The sequence below is a fragment of the Platichthys flesus genome, chromosome 9 (assembly GCF_949316205.1).
Source record: "Platichthys flesus chromosome 9, fPlaFle2.1, whole genome shotgun sequence".
In the NCBI taxonomy this organism is placed as follows: Eukaryota; Metazoa; Chordata; class Actinopteri; order Pleuronectiformes; family Pleuronectidae; genus Platichthys; species Platichthys flesus.
The window spans coordinates 20,037,852-20,056,321 of NC_084953.1; the positions used below are offsets into that span (position 1 = coordinate 20,037,852).

Genomic DNA, 18,470 nt, shown 5'->3' on the forward strand with positions numbered 1-18,470 from the left:
GAAGGAGATTTTAATTACAGGGAGACAAACCTTCTAATAAACCAGTACCACAATAAACAATGGCTGTGCTGCTGCTGCTGCTGCATCACAGACTCTGTGCTGCGATGGCCTTTATGCTTTTCTATGACTTATCCCTATAGGTGGGACAGATCCAAATATACATTTAATTCATTTTTTAAATAATTTTCACTCAGAGAAATAAAGACTGCAAGACCCTGCAGAGTCAGAGAGCAACTCTGACTCAAATTATTTGAGCGGTGTGCATTAATTAATACCTGGAAACCAAAAATGTTGGGTGGTCTGTAAGATTTATTTAACTGAACGAATCTGTATTCAACAGTGTTTTCCCATCTCCACTAACTGACTGTGGTTTCTCATTTTCCACTACTCTCGACAAAACAGGGGAATGTTGTCTTAGGTTTTCAACTCCATGTAGTCAGTAGACCAGTAGTGCCGTCTGAGAACCTATCAAAGGTGTGTGTGTGTGTGTTTGTGTGTGTAATTTTTGAGGACCATTTTGTTGACCTTATGAAGTGACGACATTTATGGGAAAGTGAGGACAATTTGGCCCGTCTGAGGGTTTAGGGTTGGTCTTAAAGCTGGTAAGAATTAGCTTTAGGTAAGGGTTAGGCATTAAGTAGTGATGATTAAGGTTAGGGTAAGGGGGTGGGGAATGCATTATGCCATATGTGCTCAGTTTTGTTCCCTGTTTAGGACCCTTTCCTATATAAACACTGACCCTCTTAAGACAAGTAGACCTTAATAGGACCAAAGCTCAGTCTTAATGAGGTAAAACACCATGTCAGAGCTCCTGGTTGAGGTCGGGGCTAAGATGTGAACAGTGGTTAGGTAAGGGTTAACCATTAATGGTAAAGGTTCGGACTACGTTTAGCTTGTGCTCACCACAATAAATGAAAGTGAATGCAAAGTCCTGATAAAGACAGCTTAGCAAACGTGTGTGTATGCACATGTATCTGTTTGGGGTGTCACTATCCTTTCCCGCTCATAATCTCTGCAGCCACTTGAAGACAGTTGTGTGGGCACCAGCCTTCATGCTGCATTCAGCTCCAATTCCTCTAGTTGATGCTGAGTGACACGAGGAAAGATTCTGCCCCTTCCACGCTGCAGCGCTGCCCTCGCCTCTGCTGATGATTGAAATATTGCTCTATTCAACCACTTCACTCAGTTAAGTGGTGTGTTGGTGCACGGACATGCTTGATAGCATTCAATTTGCTAACTGGATCGATGAACAACAATAACTCAGAAGGGGCACTGCCCACACACAGGTACACACACGCAGAGACACATGCACTGTATGGCAGTGTTATGTTACAGAGCTCACAGTGGGATCAACGGGTTCTTCAGCTTCGGGTAAAGCTGAACCTAAAGGAGAGCCTGACTTGTGAGATGTGAAGCCTAGTTCAGGATGAGAAGATTCTCCCTGTGGAATATATATGGACAGAATGTAGGACCCACCAGGACAGCTCTGTTTTTGAAGAGGCTCCATCTTGTGATGTGATGATGTGTGAAGCTCACTGACTCTCACCAGCTTGTAGTCTTGTTTCTTTTGTGGCTCAGCAATCATGGCCACCGCTTATATAAGAGTCAGTGGTACCCGGCCCATCTCACAGCACAGGAGAAAGGATGCTGCTCCCTCTTGTTTTTCTGGGCTACTGTTGAAGCAGAGCCTGGGTTTGATCTAGCTCATTAAAACCCAGTTAATGTTTGTGCTGATGGCCCCGCAGAGACAGCCGGAGAGACAAGCCAGTGTTATTCCTGCCTCGGATGAAGCGTCAGCTCAAAGCCTTTATGGCTTACAGATGGAGGAAAAAATTCTCCAACAGTACAATACCCTGCTCTTTAGGGATATCTTTAATTCACAAAGAAACATTCCCGATTTAATATTGGCAGTGTGAAAAGCCTTTTATGGCGTGAACCAAAATGCGGGAGAGAGAGAGAAAGAAGAAAGAGAGAGAGACCTTGTCAATGTGTTGTGGTGATGTTGAAAGCAAGAAGACACCTACATCTTGGGAATTTGTTTCAGACGATCTCAGTTTTATATTCAAATGTTGTGTCAGTTTCCAACCCTCTCCGCCCAGTAATGACTGTTTTCTTACATTTGTGTTCAATCATCTGTCGCAGATGCTCATAGACGATGCCGCAGAGAACAGCCATCCTAAACGTGATCCAGATATTGTTTTTTTACGAAGAAGGTGCTAAAGCAACAGAAACTGCCACTTTTTCTTTTTGAGTGTAAATATGACAATCCCGGTACATTCTCAGCGAGCTGCTGTGTGGAAAACATAATACGCCAACCTTTTCCTTTGGGGTTACTTCTGTGTGAGTGTTAAGGTCAGAGAAGCAGCCTTTGTGTGGAGGCAGTCTCACAGTAGAAGACAGAGGTCGGCGTGCAGAAAGCCTCAGGCTGGAGGAGATGCGGAAATCTGCTCACATTATTTCCAAAGAACACGACCTTTTCCTTCGATGTTAACATGAATTTGTTGACTTTCACTCTACTGCGGTAAGCGGTGCAGTTTTTTGTTTTTTGGCCTTTTCGACATGTAGTTCATTACAGGATGTCAGCATGCTATGTCACATCGTCAACGTCGCCCTTTCATCAACATGTCGGGTATTTATTGCACCATGCCAACTGTGTAATATGAGTTTGAGAGTGACCTTCTGACCTCTGTGCTCAGGTGTAAAGGGGCCTCTCACTATGGGCTCTCCGCCGACAGGAAGCGACGCTCGCAGGAGGGCGAATGCACCGACAGCACATCGGAGCTCACCATCGCCACGCTGCCCAACGATGGCCCCACCTCCGCCGCTGTGGCCCTCCTGTCCGATGACCCGGGTCTGGTTAACCCTGCCTTCGACCCCAGCATGGAGGAGAACAGCCAGTCAGGCAGCACGACCAGCCTGGCCGCCCGCAGCAGCTCCAAGAAGAGTGAGTGTGAGTGGGCGAATGGATGTTTGTACTTGTGTGTGTGTGTGTGTGGTTAGTTCGGTCTTGCATGATGTAACCCTGAAGTTATCTGTCGAGTGAGAGAGAGAGAGGGAGACAGCTAGAGGGAGTGTGTGTTAAGCCAGAATGACAGATTGAAAATCAATAGAGAGTGGAGAGCTTTCTAGTCACAGTTACATAGTCTCCCGGTCAAAACCTGATACAAGTGATCTATGTCCAAACGTACATTAACTCCTGCAGACTCTCCACATACAGCCTAGCCACTCGTTTACCCTCGAACACAGTCTTTGTTTTCCCCTAATGATCTCTGATAGAAATCCCATCAGCCAATTAGCTCTACTGCCTTGTTTTTCCCACCAATCCATAAAGTCTCTCTGTGGAAAACAGAAGAGAAGCAGAGAGACAGAAAGTCACGGAGAGGGCAGGTACATTATGTACTCAAGAAAAGAAAAAAAGGAAGGAGAGGTATGTCAATGCCGGACGACGTGGTCGCAGCTTTCCCTCGATCTCTCCCACCTGTGAAACCAGGAAACGGTCACGGGTGTTCTACGCTGGCCCTCCATCGCTTCCCCCACGCCCTAACGTGAGAAGTGGGGACACCAAATGACGCTGCACCAGCACTTTAGGCTCGGCCGGCCGAGTGCCCGCCACCACCACGAGCACCACTACTGCTGAACAAGCTGTCAGCTCCAGAAGCGGCTGGGGCTTTTAAAGAGTAATGTGGCTGTCAGGAGCCCTTGCATCTCCCCGAGCCCACAAAGAGAGGGAGGGGTGCTGCAGAGGCTCGCTGCCCTGTGCTCAGTGCAGCAGGGCCACGGCTGCTGCCTCTCCACTGCAGCCTCCTGTTGCCCGTCTGTCTTCTTCGGAGAAATGCAAAGTAAGAGACGAGAGTCTCTCTGGGAGGGTCTTTTTTAGACATGGTCATTAGAGTCCACGTCTTGTTACATCACTGCTGTGGTTATGCAACCATGCAACTAAACTCAGCAAAGACTGGATTTATTAATTAAACAGCCACTGGTTAAAAACAGCTCCACTATCCACAAAGAGGATGCTCTATTCAGTCTATAGAAAGCTGCCCAACAAATAAACCTCTGAACAAAAGGCTGAGTCGAGGCCAAAAACTCCTCCTTCGTTTCAGTGAGCCCATAGCGATGACACATCAGATCCTGCTACGACGTGCTCCAGGAGAAGACACAAAAGGACTTTCTGACCAAGAAAGCAGGCTCAGCTTTTACCCTCTGGGGCCGTCTTTAAAAAAGTGACTTTACATACAGTTCAATTTCTTTAGTTCTGTCTTTACGAATATCATCGCTTTTACTTCTCCTTCATTGATCGGTTTATTGGCAGGTGGCAACCAATGTCAAGTTGCATGTCTGCCATCTACAACAAATATCACTGCTTTTTTATCAGTAACATTTATTCAGGCTACTGACTCACGTTCCTTTGCATCAGAGGGTTGCTCGTGGAGGTATACGTGTTATTATCGGCCACAGCTACCCTGTGACCCTTAAAGGACAAGCATCAGAGATACTGGATGGCTGGATGGATATATGGATGAATGGATGGATGGATGGATTGGTACTTTGTATTGACAAATATGCTGGATATATAGGTATGAGGAATTAATGTCACTTGAGTTATAGCCAACTCAGTACATCCTTGATATTTATTTAAACTGGCAGTATATAAAGAAACAAAAGACCCATTTGTAAAAACAGTGCTTCATATCATTACATCAACAGACAGCTGAAAACTGACCAAAGTTGTGAAATCATATTTTAAAGTAAAATGTTTTAGCATCAAGTAAACCTTAAAACTCATGGTTATATTATTCAGACGGCATCATACAGGTATTTAATATCCTTACCTGAACAGAGCTTATGAGGTTTTTCCATTCAGGAGTTTTTCAGACCTAATGGTCTCTAAAGCCTGAACAGGCATGTCATTGGCTGTGAGGAGGCAGATCCAGACATGTCCGGGCATGTTGAGGCTGAGGTAATCTATAAAGTGCCTTTCTCTCTCTCCCATGTCTCCATTGCAGTCAGAAACTTTGACCGATCTTCTGTGAGGAGCCGCTCCTTCAGGAGGTTGAACCGGGCATTCAGTGTCCTGCGGAGGACCAAGAGTGGCAACGCAGTGAGCAATGAGACGTCTGAGGAGAGAGACAATGCCAGGAATTCCACTGGAATTCCACAGGAAGGTATGGATCGAGCTCTACACATCTGTTCTCTTACTTTTTGGGATGTTTCTTGATTAGGGGATGTTACTGCTGAGTCTGCACTTTACAGTTTTAGAAGAGGATACGAGAGAGAGAGACAAAGAGAGAGAGAGAGAGAGAGAGAGAGAGAGAGAGAGAGAGAGAGAGAGAGAGAGAGAGAGAGAGAGAGAGAGAGAGAGAGAGAGAGAGAGTGCTGAACATGCGTGCGTCCTTCTAAATGTGTGTATGTGCAATGTTACCTTGGCTGTACAAGGATGGTGACACAGCTTGGAGCCCACAGCGTAACAGTAGCATATGTTTCTTTAATAATTCAGTGGCAGATTGCGTAAGTCCACTGGTGCATCACTAGAGACGGGTCAGGAGGGAGAGTGGTAGCCTCAGGCACTCTGGACAGGGCGGGTCACTGGAGATGGCTGATGACATCCTCCACCCCTCGTTTTTCTCCTCTCAATTCTCTCTCCAATCTCTTCTTCTCCACCTCATCTTCCCTTCTATCTCCTCCCCTTCTCCCTCCAGTTGGGGTCAACAGGTGTGCACCAAGTAGATGGAGTAGTCCACAGAGGGAGCCGTGTTCTTGACATGCTAGATCCATAGGATTTTTTGTGGAAGAGAAAATATGCTTGAGAGATATTTAATGTTATATCCACAGCAGGACCCTCATGGCATGGTAAAGTAGAGTCGGGAATAAAGCCAAGTATCCAAGAGCTTAATGTTTGAAGTACAAGTGCAGCATGATGGGAAGAGGAGAAGGAATGTGGTATTGCGTAAGAATGAAGGATGACGAATGATCAGGGACTAGATTATTCTCTGTGGCCATCACTGTGGAGGCAGAGAGGATAGATTAAATATTCATTGCGTTGCCTGCTGCCGAAGACACCAAGATAGGCAGAGAGGATGGAGAGTGAGGTATACTCTGATCAGCTGCAATATTAAATGGTCTTCAATGTGTGGACTGATCCATACAGGAAAAAATGGAAGGAAGAGCAGATACATAAAAAAATAATTGAGGAAATAAATAAAGGCAGAGTAATGTCCTCGTGGACGAAGGAGGGTGGACAATAAAGAGAAATGACCGGATGAGACAGAGGTTGAAAGGCTGTGGGATGGAGAGATGGAGGGGTTACATAATAGCTGCAGATCTCTGTGGTAATGTGCTCTCCACCCTTGGAGCAATCTGCTGTGATAAAGACAAAATATTGACTTTGGAATGGAGAAAGTGCAGCGTGAGTAGAAACGACGACTGAGGCTACGGAGTGAGAGACTCAGGGGGAGAGAGCCCACTGAGGATCAGGGAAAGGGAGAGATTTCTCATAACCAAAGAAAAAGAAATGCAATAAAAAAATTCTCTATAATTTATTGGCAAAGGCTGTTGGCCCAAACAGATCCCCACCCACTTCCACATAGGCCTGTCCAGGATGTGTCATTCCAGTGGTAAGCGGAATTCACCACTGAGCGTGACGGGAGCCTGTGCACAGGAGAAGGTGATAGAACTGGCAGACAAGTAAACGTTTCTCAGAAACGTGAGATATTAAATAAGGGCCGTATGCTTAGAGAAATATTTTTCTAATTAAATCCTGTGTTGATTGTAGAAGCAAAATCTGGTCTATTGATTTCGTTGAGTTTTAAGAATTAGCTGCAAATGCCAATCATTTTTTTTTTATATCATGCTGTGACACTAATTAAAAACCTCGGATACATATATTGTTATAAGAAAAACTAGAAAACACATTTTTATTTAACATTGTTGCAGTGCACTGGTTGAACTATAATAAAAAAACCTTCAGTGTATTATGGCTTTAGTTGCATCCCCACCCAAGTAATAACTGTGGAAATGTGAAATTGCGGGTTTTCCCAAGCATACTTGATACAGATGTATATGACTAATCACTAAAACATCAACCGGTATAATCAGCCAAGTAAGTGTTCCCTTTTGGCTTGTACAAGTTTGTTTAACTAACCTGAGGGAGTAGGGACAGCTGGTTTCAGCGCTGATCCTCTCCAACACAATCTCTCCCCCTCTATGTGTCCCTCTCTCACTCTGCAACACTCACTTCATCTCCTACTTCCTCTCCGGTTTTACTTGGCTGTTCTTCAAATGTAGTTTCTCTTGTCATTATGCGGTGAGATAATGATCAGCTTTTTCCTTTCTCTCTTATCTTCTTGTTTAGTGCTGGCTCTTCCTCAGCTCCATCACCTGATCCCTGATGGAGAACTTACCAGTATTAAGATCACGCGGATGGATCCCTCAGATCCGCTGGCTATCAGCACTGTCGGCGGCAATGAGACCCCCTTGGTCCGCGTCCTCATCCAGGACATCTACAGAGAAGGTGTCATTGCACGGGACGGACGTTTGCTGCCCGGGGACATGATCCTGAAGGTATCACTACATTTATGAGATATCACGCTAATAAATAAACAAACAAACACCAATAACAACAAAACCTCCTTGGCAGATGTAATTACAGTTGTATCCCATTTCAACAAGAAAGAATCAATGTGGTAATTTATTTCCTCCTCTCTCAGGTGAATGGCATCGACATCAGCAATGTACCCCACTGCTACGCCGTGGCGACCCTCAAACAGCCGTGCCAGCTCCTCCGCCTAACCGTGCTCCGAGAGCAGCGCCACCGCTACCGCTCGCACTCACACAGCCACCTGCATGGGCACGGCCATGATGGCGCCGGGGGTCACCCGTCTCACGGAATACCCCAGCATCCCTTGAGGGACGACAGCATCCATGTGGTCCTGAATAAAAGCACCCCAGAGGAGCAGCTGGGCATTAAGCTGGTGAGGCGGCCAGAGGAGCACGGCGTCTTCATCTTTCACCTGCTGGAGGGCGGCCTGGCAGCTCGGGACGGACAGTTGTGTGTTGGTGACCGCGTGCTGGCCATCAACGGGCACGACCTACGCTATGGAGCACCAGAACACGCTGCTCTGCTTATCCAGGTCAGTCAGCAGAGGTCAAGGGAAAGTCGGTCCTCCTTTAAATGAACCGATTTAACTAAGAGAGCAGGTCTGAGCATTTTATGGAAAGTTCATAGTTGTGACACTCAAATAAGTCTGCATGTTGTTACAGACTACAAACAACACTGGGCTCTGTTCTTACCCGGGGTCTCGGAGCTATTAAAGATAATTGTGGTGATTCAGGCTAATTGTGTTGTACTGCGCTGTTGTGTCTGCACTCACTGCAGTTAATGGTATTTAATTGTGGCGATTCCCTCACGGAGCGGACCAGGCAGCGGCCTATGGTTCCTGGTTGATGCCAGTCAATGGTGGTGTGTTTGTTGCTAATCATGGTTAATTGCAGAATGTTTGTGGCCGACTGTGCCGAGTCTCTCGGCCCGCAGTTCCTGTCTGAGCAGTCTGACTGGCTCTTGTGAATCTCTCTGAGAGCCAAGATGGCCTCTCAGAGACGGCACGCTCTGTCAGAGATTAAGAACTGGCAGGGAAGAAATTAAATTAGTCCAACTAGGGCAATAATGGGCCGTAGCTGGCTAATTCAGGAGTCAGCTCTGTGCAGCCGAGACCAGGGGAAACCTCAGAGAAATGAGAGAGGGGAGAGGGGGGGCAGGCAGCCAACTCATCTGTGGGTCTACTGGAGCACTTTCATTTAAATGTGTGAATGAAAGTGGGACTGGCAAGTTCAGCGGTGGGTCTTTGAATTGCAAAATAGGCCACTATTGGGTGGCAGTGAATTTAAATTTTCTTACATATTATTGTTGAAGGGCTGAGTCACCCAAACTGAAAATATCATACTTTAACCCTGAGACTTTATGTCTAATGATATACGTGAATAATTTTGTAACTGTTATGCTGCAATGTCCACTTATCAAGGAACTGTTAAATATTTCTGGTAAACATACTTATTTGCTTTCTGGCAGAGTGTTTGATGAGAAGACTGATGGCACTCCGTTCACCGTGACTTAAGCCATTATCCAGTATGTGTAGCTTAATATTAAGACTGGAAGGGCTGTAGCCTTAAATAACCAGGCAGACATAAGATTGGTGAACTTGAAAGAATGATTATTGTCTAATTATCATTTGGCACTCATCTCTGATCTCTGTTGTCTCTGAACGGTCTCCAGGCAAGCGAGGAGGGCGTCCACTTCATAGTGTCTCGTCAGATCTGCCTACCAACACCAGACATCTTACAAGAAGCTCCGTGGGGCATGGATGGTCCCCCCCCATATTCCCCCGTGGATATCGAGCAAACACTACTGGTGAGCAGCGCATACAGATATACAGAGAAAAGCTTTGTTCCCCCGTCTCCCCTTCTCCTGATAAATATTCCCTTTCAGGTGCAAATGATCCATGGAGGTAGACTATTATTCTCCCGTCAAAGCATGTCAGTCAGGCAGTACAGCAGACTGTCTTCTGCTCGCACAGAGCTGTTGCATTCACATCAGCCATCTTTCACCACAAAGAATGAACATCCCATCACCCTGCAGGATTAAGGGTAGCGTCTGCCATCCTCCAGCAAAAGCTTTTCTCGGGCGAAGTCAGCTTCTGTACATTACTATCCTGAAAATGTATCTCCAGTCAAAGCACTAGGGGCTTCACATAGTTCAATGTTGTGACAAAAATATCTTTGATTGATTGACACTGCTCTCACAACTGAGGGGTTAACACGATGCCACAGTAAGTAACCAGAAACAGCTAGCGTTGCTGCATCCAAAGATAGAAATAACTTGTAAAATGTTGGGTCCAAACAGGAGATTGTTTGGGTCAGACATGTTCACAGCAACAAATGTCCTGAACATTCAGGTGACGGGAGGTGTCTGGGTAATGCATGCAGGAGGCAGGATATTACTTCTGCTGCAAAGCCCAATTTTTTGTTTATCACACGACAAGGGGTCTTGCGGAGAAATTTAGGAAATGGTGGCGGCAACTGACTCGGACATTTGCATATTTGCACATCCAGTCCCTCAGTACATGCATGAAAACAGCTTAAAAAACACCTGATTAAAGGTCACTGTGCCCAGCATATAAACCCCAACAAAACCTTGTGGTATAACCTTTGGCTTATTTATGTTTAAACAAATGCGATGTAATGAATCACTGCAATTACTAAGCTTTACTGGAGCTGTTTCTCTGTACCTCGGGGGTGCAATGCTGGGCAGCCATCCAGGTGATGTTTTCTGTATTGACACATAAGTACATGTCAAAGGACTCTGTTTAATGTCACCACTGCTTAGGTGGTTTACCTCTGAACTTATCTCTGGAGGCAATTGTTACATAAGATGAGTCTCTGTCACTATCGTAGCCCCCATTACATATTAAATACATAGTGCAATACACTGCACTACAACCTACTTCATATTGCGTTGGAAGGCAGTTACGTGTGGATGGTGTTTACCCAGCGACACCACACTCGGAACCACGTGACCACAAGTGCTCTCCCCCCTGCGAGCGCTGCGGAAACGTGTGAATGCAGCACATTAAGAAAGCAGCGCACACTACATCCCATCAACCTCAATGTGTCCGTGTGTTTCATTACGCTCCCTCGCCCTCCCCCATCCAACACACACTCACCCGGAATATCTAACTCACAGCCACGTTCTCCAAACCATGATGTCTCTGAATTAATCAGTTTCTCGATATCAAACGTGGAGACATTATGAAACGGCTCTTGAGCCGCCTGATGTTCCACTCTAATAACCACCATATATATATTACCACTTATGGTAATGAGTTAATTCATTAATTAGCAACCACGTCTCTGTCATTGGACTCCCTATGGCACTCATCACGGGTGGTTTTCATATGAATTCTCCAAACATTAAGGGGCTATCGCAGGTCCCAGAGAAAACAGTCCTTATTAATATGCAAATGTGCTGCTGTAAAATCTAATCAGTTTATATAGTCTGAAGGTGCCCTTGGTGTAACAGTTGAGCTCATGTCATGTACTGGTATTGCGTTGTAGTGTTTATATGAATATGAATACATTTAGAAAGACAAAATATGTACATTTACCAACACATTTGGGCCATAGAGTATATAAATATATATATATATAAATATACATAGAGAGAGAGAGAGAGAGAGAGAGAGAGAGAGAGAGAGAGAGAGAGAGAGATTGGGACATAAAGAAAAAACAGCTTTGTGACTTTAAAAAATTTGACATTTCAGTGCAGTGATATTCAAATAATGTCAAATCATAACGTCCATTATCTCAATGTACCTTACAGAGAAAGGTCACGGCCTTACAAAACTCGAGATAACAGCCATTATTAATTTGCCACCTTTCCTGTGTGAAGGACTCTTGCCAGAAGCCCGCGTGCTACGAGAAGACAGTTACTCTGACGAAGGAGCCGTACGACTCCCTGGGGATGACGGTGGCAGGGGGCATGTCCAGCCGAGGGTGGGACCTCCCCATCTACGTCACGAACGTGGACTCGGATGGAGTGGTGGGACAGGAGGGCTCCATTCGGAAAGGTAAAGTCAATCACTAATGAATGTCTTGTTACATTTGATTAAAAGCCTTTCCACTGGGGAACGTAGTATTTGTTCTGTGTGATTGTCACATAACACAGGGGTGTCATGGATTTCAATTTGAAATGAATACTGTGTATATAACAGAAATGCTGATTGATGAACACTCTTGACTCGTGTTTCATTATGAAGGTTATTCATCCGGCAGAAAACTCTGTGGCGCTGCTGCGGTTCAGCGCTCCACAAATTGGCTCTAACACGCCTAAACAAAAAACACAAACACACATTAGCATCGCAGTGCTCAGGGCCCACTGTGTATTTGTGTAGAGTACTTGATCGGAGCAAAATCACACATAACTGGATGTGATTGCAGCAATCTTTATATCCGATAATGCATTTTTCGTGCAGGGGAGTGAGAGATTTGCAAACTCCCACATATCCATCTTAAAATATCCCCTTATTAAGCCTGTCATTACCCTCCCTGTCCAGCTGCAGAGGCTGTCTCTGTTTGTGTGGTTATGAAACCTGGTTGTGTTTTGTTAAAAACTATTATTTTGCATTTGCTTATCCATGCAGTGTCCTTCAAGTTGTTTACTAGCGTGTTGGACCGAGCCGTCTGTTTTTCATGCACCGCTTTCATGACTGGGAGCCTTTTTAATGCACAGGTGGCGCTTGGTTTCCATCCCTTTTGTGTTCCAGCAGGGAAGCTGTTGAATATTAAATAGGCAGATGATGAGTCCCTGTCCTGTGGGTTTTTTAACGCTTATTATCGAGGCAGCCAACCCGGGTGGATGATGAGCTGTGCTGTCCACTCTCCCACCCCGCAGGTGACATCCTGCTAAACGTGAACGGCGTGGATTTGACGGGGGTGACGCGAGGCGAGGCCGTGGCCAACTTGAAAAACACCACCTCTCCTGTCGTGCTCAAGGTCTTAGAGATGCGTCCCCCTGAGGAAAGCCTGCAGGAGTGCACGTTGCCGCCCTGCCTCACACCCTCACCCACAGATAGCACCAAGAGTATGCTGCCCAATGACGACTACTCCCCACTGTGGGTGTCATGGCTGCAGCTACCCAGGTGAGCATTCCTGAATCCACTCCATATTCATTTTTCTACCTTATCTCCTACTACTTTTGTGCCCAGTATAATTGACACCCCCACACTGGTTCCTCTGACCTCTGCCAGATGGTGCCAGGTAACATTTTGACAGAGCCAGCTGGGAGAGAATACTCATTATACTTTCACTGCTCTTATATCAGCTCAACTTTCTTTCAGAACTTTCACTCAGATTTTAGCATATGAATTTATCTTCACAGTGAAATAAAAATTTGCTCATCCTGGAATTCCATCCTCCAATTGATTCTGAGTCACAACTAAGTACGAAAACCACCACGGGAACGTGGTCTAGACCAGTGGAGCGACAAAAAGGATTGGAATTAAATTTTCATTCAGCCCTGGGCTCTTTGTATGAGGCTGACATAGAAGTCCCATCAGTCTCATTGGATCACGTCTTCTGAGAGGAAAAGCCTTATCATTCAGCTCATGAGAGCTACCAGGCCTTTATCTCCTGAGCAGAGCTGGTTTCATCCTAGCTACAGCCTAGCTACAGTTCACACTCAGTATGGATACACAGTATATATATATTTATATATGTATATGTCATGTACGTCAAAGGTGGAGTTGAGAGATTAGTGTTTTAAAGCTCCCTCTTGGCTCACGCAGGCATCTCTACTGCTGCAAAGACATCATCCTGCGGCGGAGCACTTCGGGCAGCCTGGGCTTTAGTATCGTTGGAGGTCAGGAGGAGGTCAACTGCAATCAATCCTTTTTCATCCGCTCCATCGTGGAGGGGACGCCAGCCTACAATGACGGCAGGATAAGGTATTCAGCCTATATCACCTCTTATTGCCCATGAGCAAAATTATATTGACTAGCTTCAAAAAATGTAATTGCAAAATAACGGTATCAATTAAAAAAATATAGTGTATATGGATCCGATTCTTTTTTGTACTCTAAAGCTGATTTCAGACAAATACTTGAAAACTTTCTGAAGTTTATCTTTCATGTATATGAAGAACGCAGCAGGAGATTCTCTGGTCAGATGCTTTCACATTTACAGGGGGGGGTGCAGCATGCAGGAGGCAGGGTCACGTGTTTTTGTTTCTATCAACACCAGCATCGGCTCCTATTGACAGAAAATCTCTAATCTTCTGGTCTTTCCAAGTTGACATCTTTGTCGATGGCTTCTACGTGTAAACGTTCTGTGTGTTAGAAACCTAATTGATGTGCCCCATTTGCTCACGTGAATCCTCCGATAAACTCCTGCTGTATTCTTACATAGGCTGATTTGGACATAATCCAGAGTTTTTACAAGGGGATGAAAGGAAAGGATCCTGAGAATGTCCACTGCAACGGAATCAGACACTGAGAGGACCTATCAGGCGTAGGTCCTCTCCAGATAATTTAATTAAATGATATGGAGCTCAGTGAATGTCTGAAATCAGTTTATGTATTTAGCGGACCTGTGTACATTTACATAACCCTGTATTAAGCTTATTGTTTCAATGGGGATCTTTCTCTGTGTAGGTGCGGGGACATCCTACTGGAGGTGAATGGGAAGAGCACGTGGGGGATGACCCACACAGCGTTGGTGCGCCTTCTGAAGGAGCTGCGGGGCAGGATCACCCTGACCATCGTCTCCTGGCCAGGCAGCCTGCTGTAGCGGCACTCCGAGCACTGACCAAGGAACGTGGAAGACAGAGCTTTAGACTGGTCGACCACCATAAGCCTGCTGTGTGGGAGAAGCTTAGAATAGTGCTGTAGCTCTACGGATATCTCACAATCTGAACGGACAGCTGAGACTTTGCCAGGAGTTTGCAGGGGGACAAAACAAAAAGACTGGATTGTTACCAGAGGTTAACTTGTCCCTCGGAGAACGCTGGACCGGGAGAATCCAGGCCGGAGGCGCCTCTAACAAGGATGTGGGGTGTTATCTGTTTAGGGGACATTTGACATTCTCTGGCACATCATCCAGCGAGTGTGGGTGGATCAAGAGAAGACACAACACATTGCCAATTCCAGTAGTTATATATTAGGGTATGCGTTAAGTTGGACTCACATTTCTTGACTGTAAATGTTGGGTGTCTATAAAAGTACTGATCCAAGCACTTGTAATACGTTTCTTTTTGTTTGTTTGTGGTATGGCCTTTAAATACAGGCTCCATTCTGTTTGTACTGACAGTGGTTTTCATCATCTGTTAACCTGAGGACACGTTACCAAGTCGTCGTCAGTGTTGAGTTTATTTTATTTCAAAAGCTATGGCTAATTTATCAAACCACTTGCAAAGAAAATTTAAAAAAAAAAATGATCAATGTGTTCACAACATGTTAAAAAAAATAATTGACATTGTGGAGGCCTTACTTATTTTCTTACTTTTAAGAAAAAGAGCTGACTTGGTTTCTGTGTATCAGTGGATGGTCTGAGGTCCGTCTACTGTGGTTCTATGTGTCACGCTTCGGCCTGTGTAATATATCTGATGGTATATTTGGTTAAATGATCAATAAAGTCATTGTAAAAGAAAACCAGTTTGAAGCACAGTTCACATTCTCCTCCAGAGCTACTCGACAAGCAATAACACATTTAGAAATCTTAGAAACTTCAATAGATCAAAAGCTATTACATCACATTCATATTTTATACAATGTACAGTTCTCTTTACTTTCTCTAATAAAGGAAATTATGTAATTCAGCTAGAGACAGCGCTATTTTCTTACATTCTAAAAAATTGCCTCAGGACAGTTTCTCTCGTCACACAGATTGAAAGTCTAGACTAAAAGTCGGTCCGATTTTAATTTCCTCTCTGTCCATAGAGAACATTTTGCTGGTCTCCTTGTGTCTCTTTCTATTGGCCCTCGCCATCCTCCCTTCTACATCTGCTTCTGCTGCTGAGGACATAGATGACAGAGAATCACATAATCACTTCTGTTGTTTTTCCTTATTTTTCTCATGAGTTTGTTTTAGTTACAGACCTGCATAGGGATTTTTTTCTATTTCGGGCTTTAACGCTTTCTCCCTGTTGCTTTGCCTACTTGTTCTTCTTCTTCTTCTTCTTGTTCTTCTTCTTCACTGAATCTTTCAAAACTGTGGCATTTGTGCCCTCGCTCCGTAGTGTCCCTGTGCCTCGCTCGCCTCTCTCTACTGAAAAATACCAGACACACATGCAGTGAATTTCTTACATTTGCTATTGATAAAACTCCAGGCATTTCATCGTGAAATAACAAAAAAGGAAAAATAGCTCATTGCCCGCAGGAATGAGACTGCTGGCTGATTTTTTTTGCCTCCTTCTCCACTGGGACAGAGATAAGTCAGAACTAAAGGGACCAAAACCTTAACCACTGTCCCTGCCAATGCGTGTCTGAGATTTTGTAGCCTCCCCCCGGCCGTGACAATGAATGCAGCACTAGTGTCACAGCATGTCCTTACAGTCATGCTGCTGTATCTTCACTGCTGCCCTGTGAGACTGACCTTTTACATTCATTCACACCTTTACCCCAAATGACTCACATGATTCACACATGAATCACAACATATGCATGCAAAGAGGGAGGGAAAATGAAGATTTCACACCTCCAATAATGTAATGATGGTTGGAGTGAATGTCTCCTTACATTGATGGTTCAAACTAAACACTGTAAATTGCAGTGCTTCCCAAAATGAGTGCTGCAGCACCCTGAAGTGCCAACAAGATAATGTGCAACCACCACTGAAATCCCTTTAAGTCTTTTTCCATTTGTCAAAAACTCACTGACACCCACTAACATTTGGGTTTTGTCTGCAATGGGGCAGTAATGGAACCATGACAACTGGATCATCATCCTAATTTGGGTAAACAGCCAATAGGCAACAGGAAGGGTGTCAATCGCCTTTTTAGGTGATGTAACCAAAGTTAAAATACAACGTAAAAAAAAAGTGTTTAGAGTTTGCTCACACTTGTTATATTTGAAGTTATGCAAACTCTTAGTGAAGTTTCTCTCTGGAGCTCTCAAGCTCTATAACACTCTTTGACTGACTGATGTCTGAGTGATGCACAGCCAGGACAATGCAGGTTCCTACAACTGTAGCTTGGTGAAACTCAAATGACGATGGTCAGTCAGGGCAGAAATGAGAAGAACAGATGGTCAGATTCAAAATAAAAAGCTGGCTTTGGGGTAGCGCTCCACACTGAAGCCTAGAGGGCTGGTCCTTCAGATCATCTGACAGCGTTGGGGTGACTGTCATGGAGCCTGCGACCCCTGGCTCCAGCTCACTCTCCTCGGCTGCTGGACCCTTCAGGCTGACCAGTACAGTGTCGGTGTATGACAGGGCCAGCCAGGGGAGTGTGTGTGGCCTCAGAACCTGAGACCATCTGGGACATCTCAGAGGTGGGTGATCTGGCCTGGTGGAGCAATAACGGAATATGGTGAGTGGATAACCAGGAGAAAGAGCAGGAGCAGCTGACATCTCCACCGCGTGACGTTTTTAATGGGATTGATCGAGGCTGCAGCTGAGAAACCAACAGCGACGTATATGTGGCAATGTGCAGCAGAAATGAAGACAAAGCCGTCGAGCAGCTTATCCATTGTTTTGGAGATCTGACTCCAGGTGGTGGATTTCATCCCTGAACTGTGTGTTTGCAGTTCACAGACACGCACACAGATAGCTTTGATAATAACTGGTTTTCAGTCCAAGTGTCATAAAACAACACGATAGATAAAACGGTGCCGTGTGGGTGCAGATTGGGACCAGCTGGGTACCCCTCACCTCACCCTCCCCTTACAAGCGAGGAGTAGAAATTTCTGGTCTGCCCTCAGGTGACATAAAAACACAAAAAGCCCTCTCTAGAAACAGGTTGGGTTTTCCAGTCTGGGACAGTGTAGAAATATGAGACATTGTCAGACACGACCTCTGGGTAAAATCAAAATAATAGATTTTCCGAAGTTTACCGAGTTTGGCTTTCACACATGCACAACTCAGCGGGAGGTTTTCTGCACAGACGCGATCACAGCAGCAACAAATCCTCTGCATTATTCAGGCGAGAGGTGGAAGTGACGTATTAACTCTGCTGCATAGATCACCTGATCAGCACCCCGACACCGTCGCCAGCTCTGATCACCACAAACTCCTTTGTCAGTGTGTTCTACGTGTGTGTCACCGCTTTTTCACTGGGAGATATTGGTTTTCTTTTTGTTTTGTTTTATAAATTGTTGTGTCTGTAGCTTGTACAAATTAATAAGTTCTCACTTTCTCTGAAATTGCCTCACGTTTATACTGCACAAGAAGCCAGATCATGGCTTTTAGTTTTAAAATGATCAACCTGACCTTTCACAATCATCACACTAAAGTTTAGTAAATCTGGTTTCGTCTTGTTCAGAAAAGTCCATTGAAAAAAAGTACAGATCTTGCCCCATTAATGCTCTCAGCTCACACATGGCTGGAGTAATTATTACCATTCACTCACTCCACACAGAAAAGACAGAGAGAGCGACAGAGAGCCTCAAGGGGCAGACTCGTTGCGAGTACCAAGCTTAATGTATTCAATATTTGGAGACAGCTCTTCTGTTAGCAGCAGGGATTAGGACCCAAGGCCCACATTTGTTCTTGCTCAAAGCTCTAACACAGAAACAGCAAACTCACATAACACCAGGGAGACAGTCAAACAGCTCCCAAGGAGACCATTTTAGTTTTAGAGTAAATAATAGCACGGAAGCCTCAGGTTTTGTTTTCTCGTTTTATAATTCTATTCATTAGCAGTGGTTAGGCCTTTAAGGCCAGGCGGTGCAGATTTCATTAGATGCATGAGCCGAACATGTTGTAATGTTGCC

General features: G+C 45.0%; 1 protein-coding gene across 4 annotated transcripts in view; it reads left to right on the forward strand.

Moving 5' to 3' along the window:
• Positions 1-15,191, forward strand: part of lnx1 (ligand of numb-protein X 1) — a 31,649-nt gene extending 16,458 nt beyond the window's left edge. For 2 of the 4 annotated variants that reach the window (XM_062396146.1, XM_062396148.1), the window contains 9 exons: positions 2,697-2,950; positions 5,004-5,162; positions 7,349-7,557; positions 7,704-8,126; positions 9,266-9,400; positions 11,438-11,615; positions 12,440-12,686; positions 13,332-13,490; positions 14,196-15,191. In XM_062396146.1, the coding sequence (XP_062252130.1) occupies positions 2,697-2,950; positions 5,004-5,162; positions 7,349-7,557; positions 7,704-8,126; positions 9,266-9,400; positions 11,438-11,615; positions 12,440-12,686; positions 13,332-13,490; positions 14,196-14,331 (1,900 nt within the window). In that variant the 3' untranslated portion in view covers positions 14,332-15,191. The remainder of the gene's footprint in view (positions 1-2,696; positions 2,951-5,003; positions 5,163-7,348; positions 7,558-7,703; positions 8,127-9,265; positions 9,401-11,437; positions 11,616-12,439; positions 12,687-13,331; positions 13,491-14,195) is intronic. The other 2 variants (XM_062396147.1, XM_062396149.1) reach the window with 1 other exon arrangement.
• Positions 15,192-18,470: the final 3,279 nt, after the last annotated feature.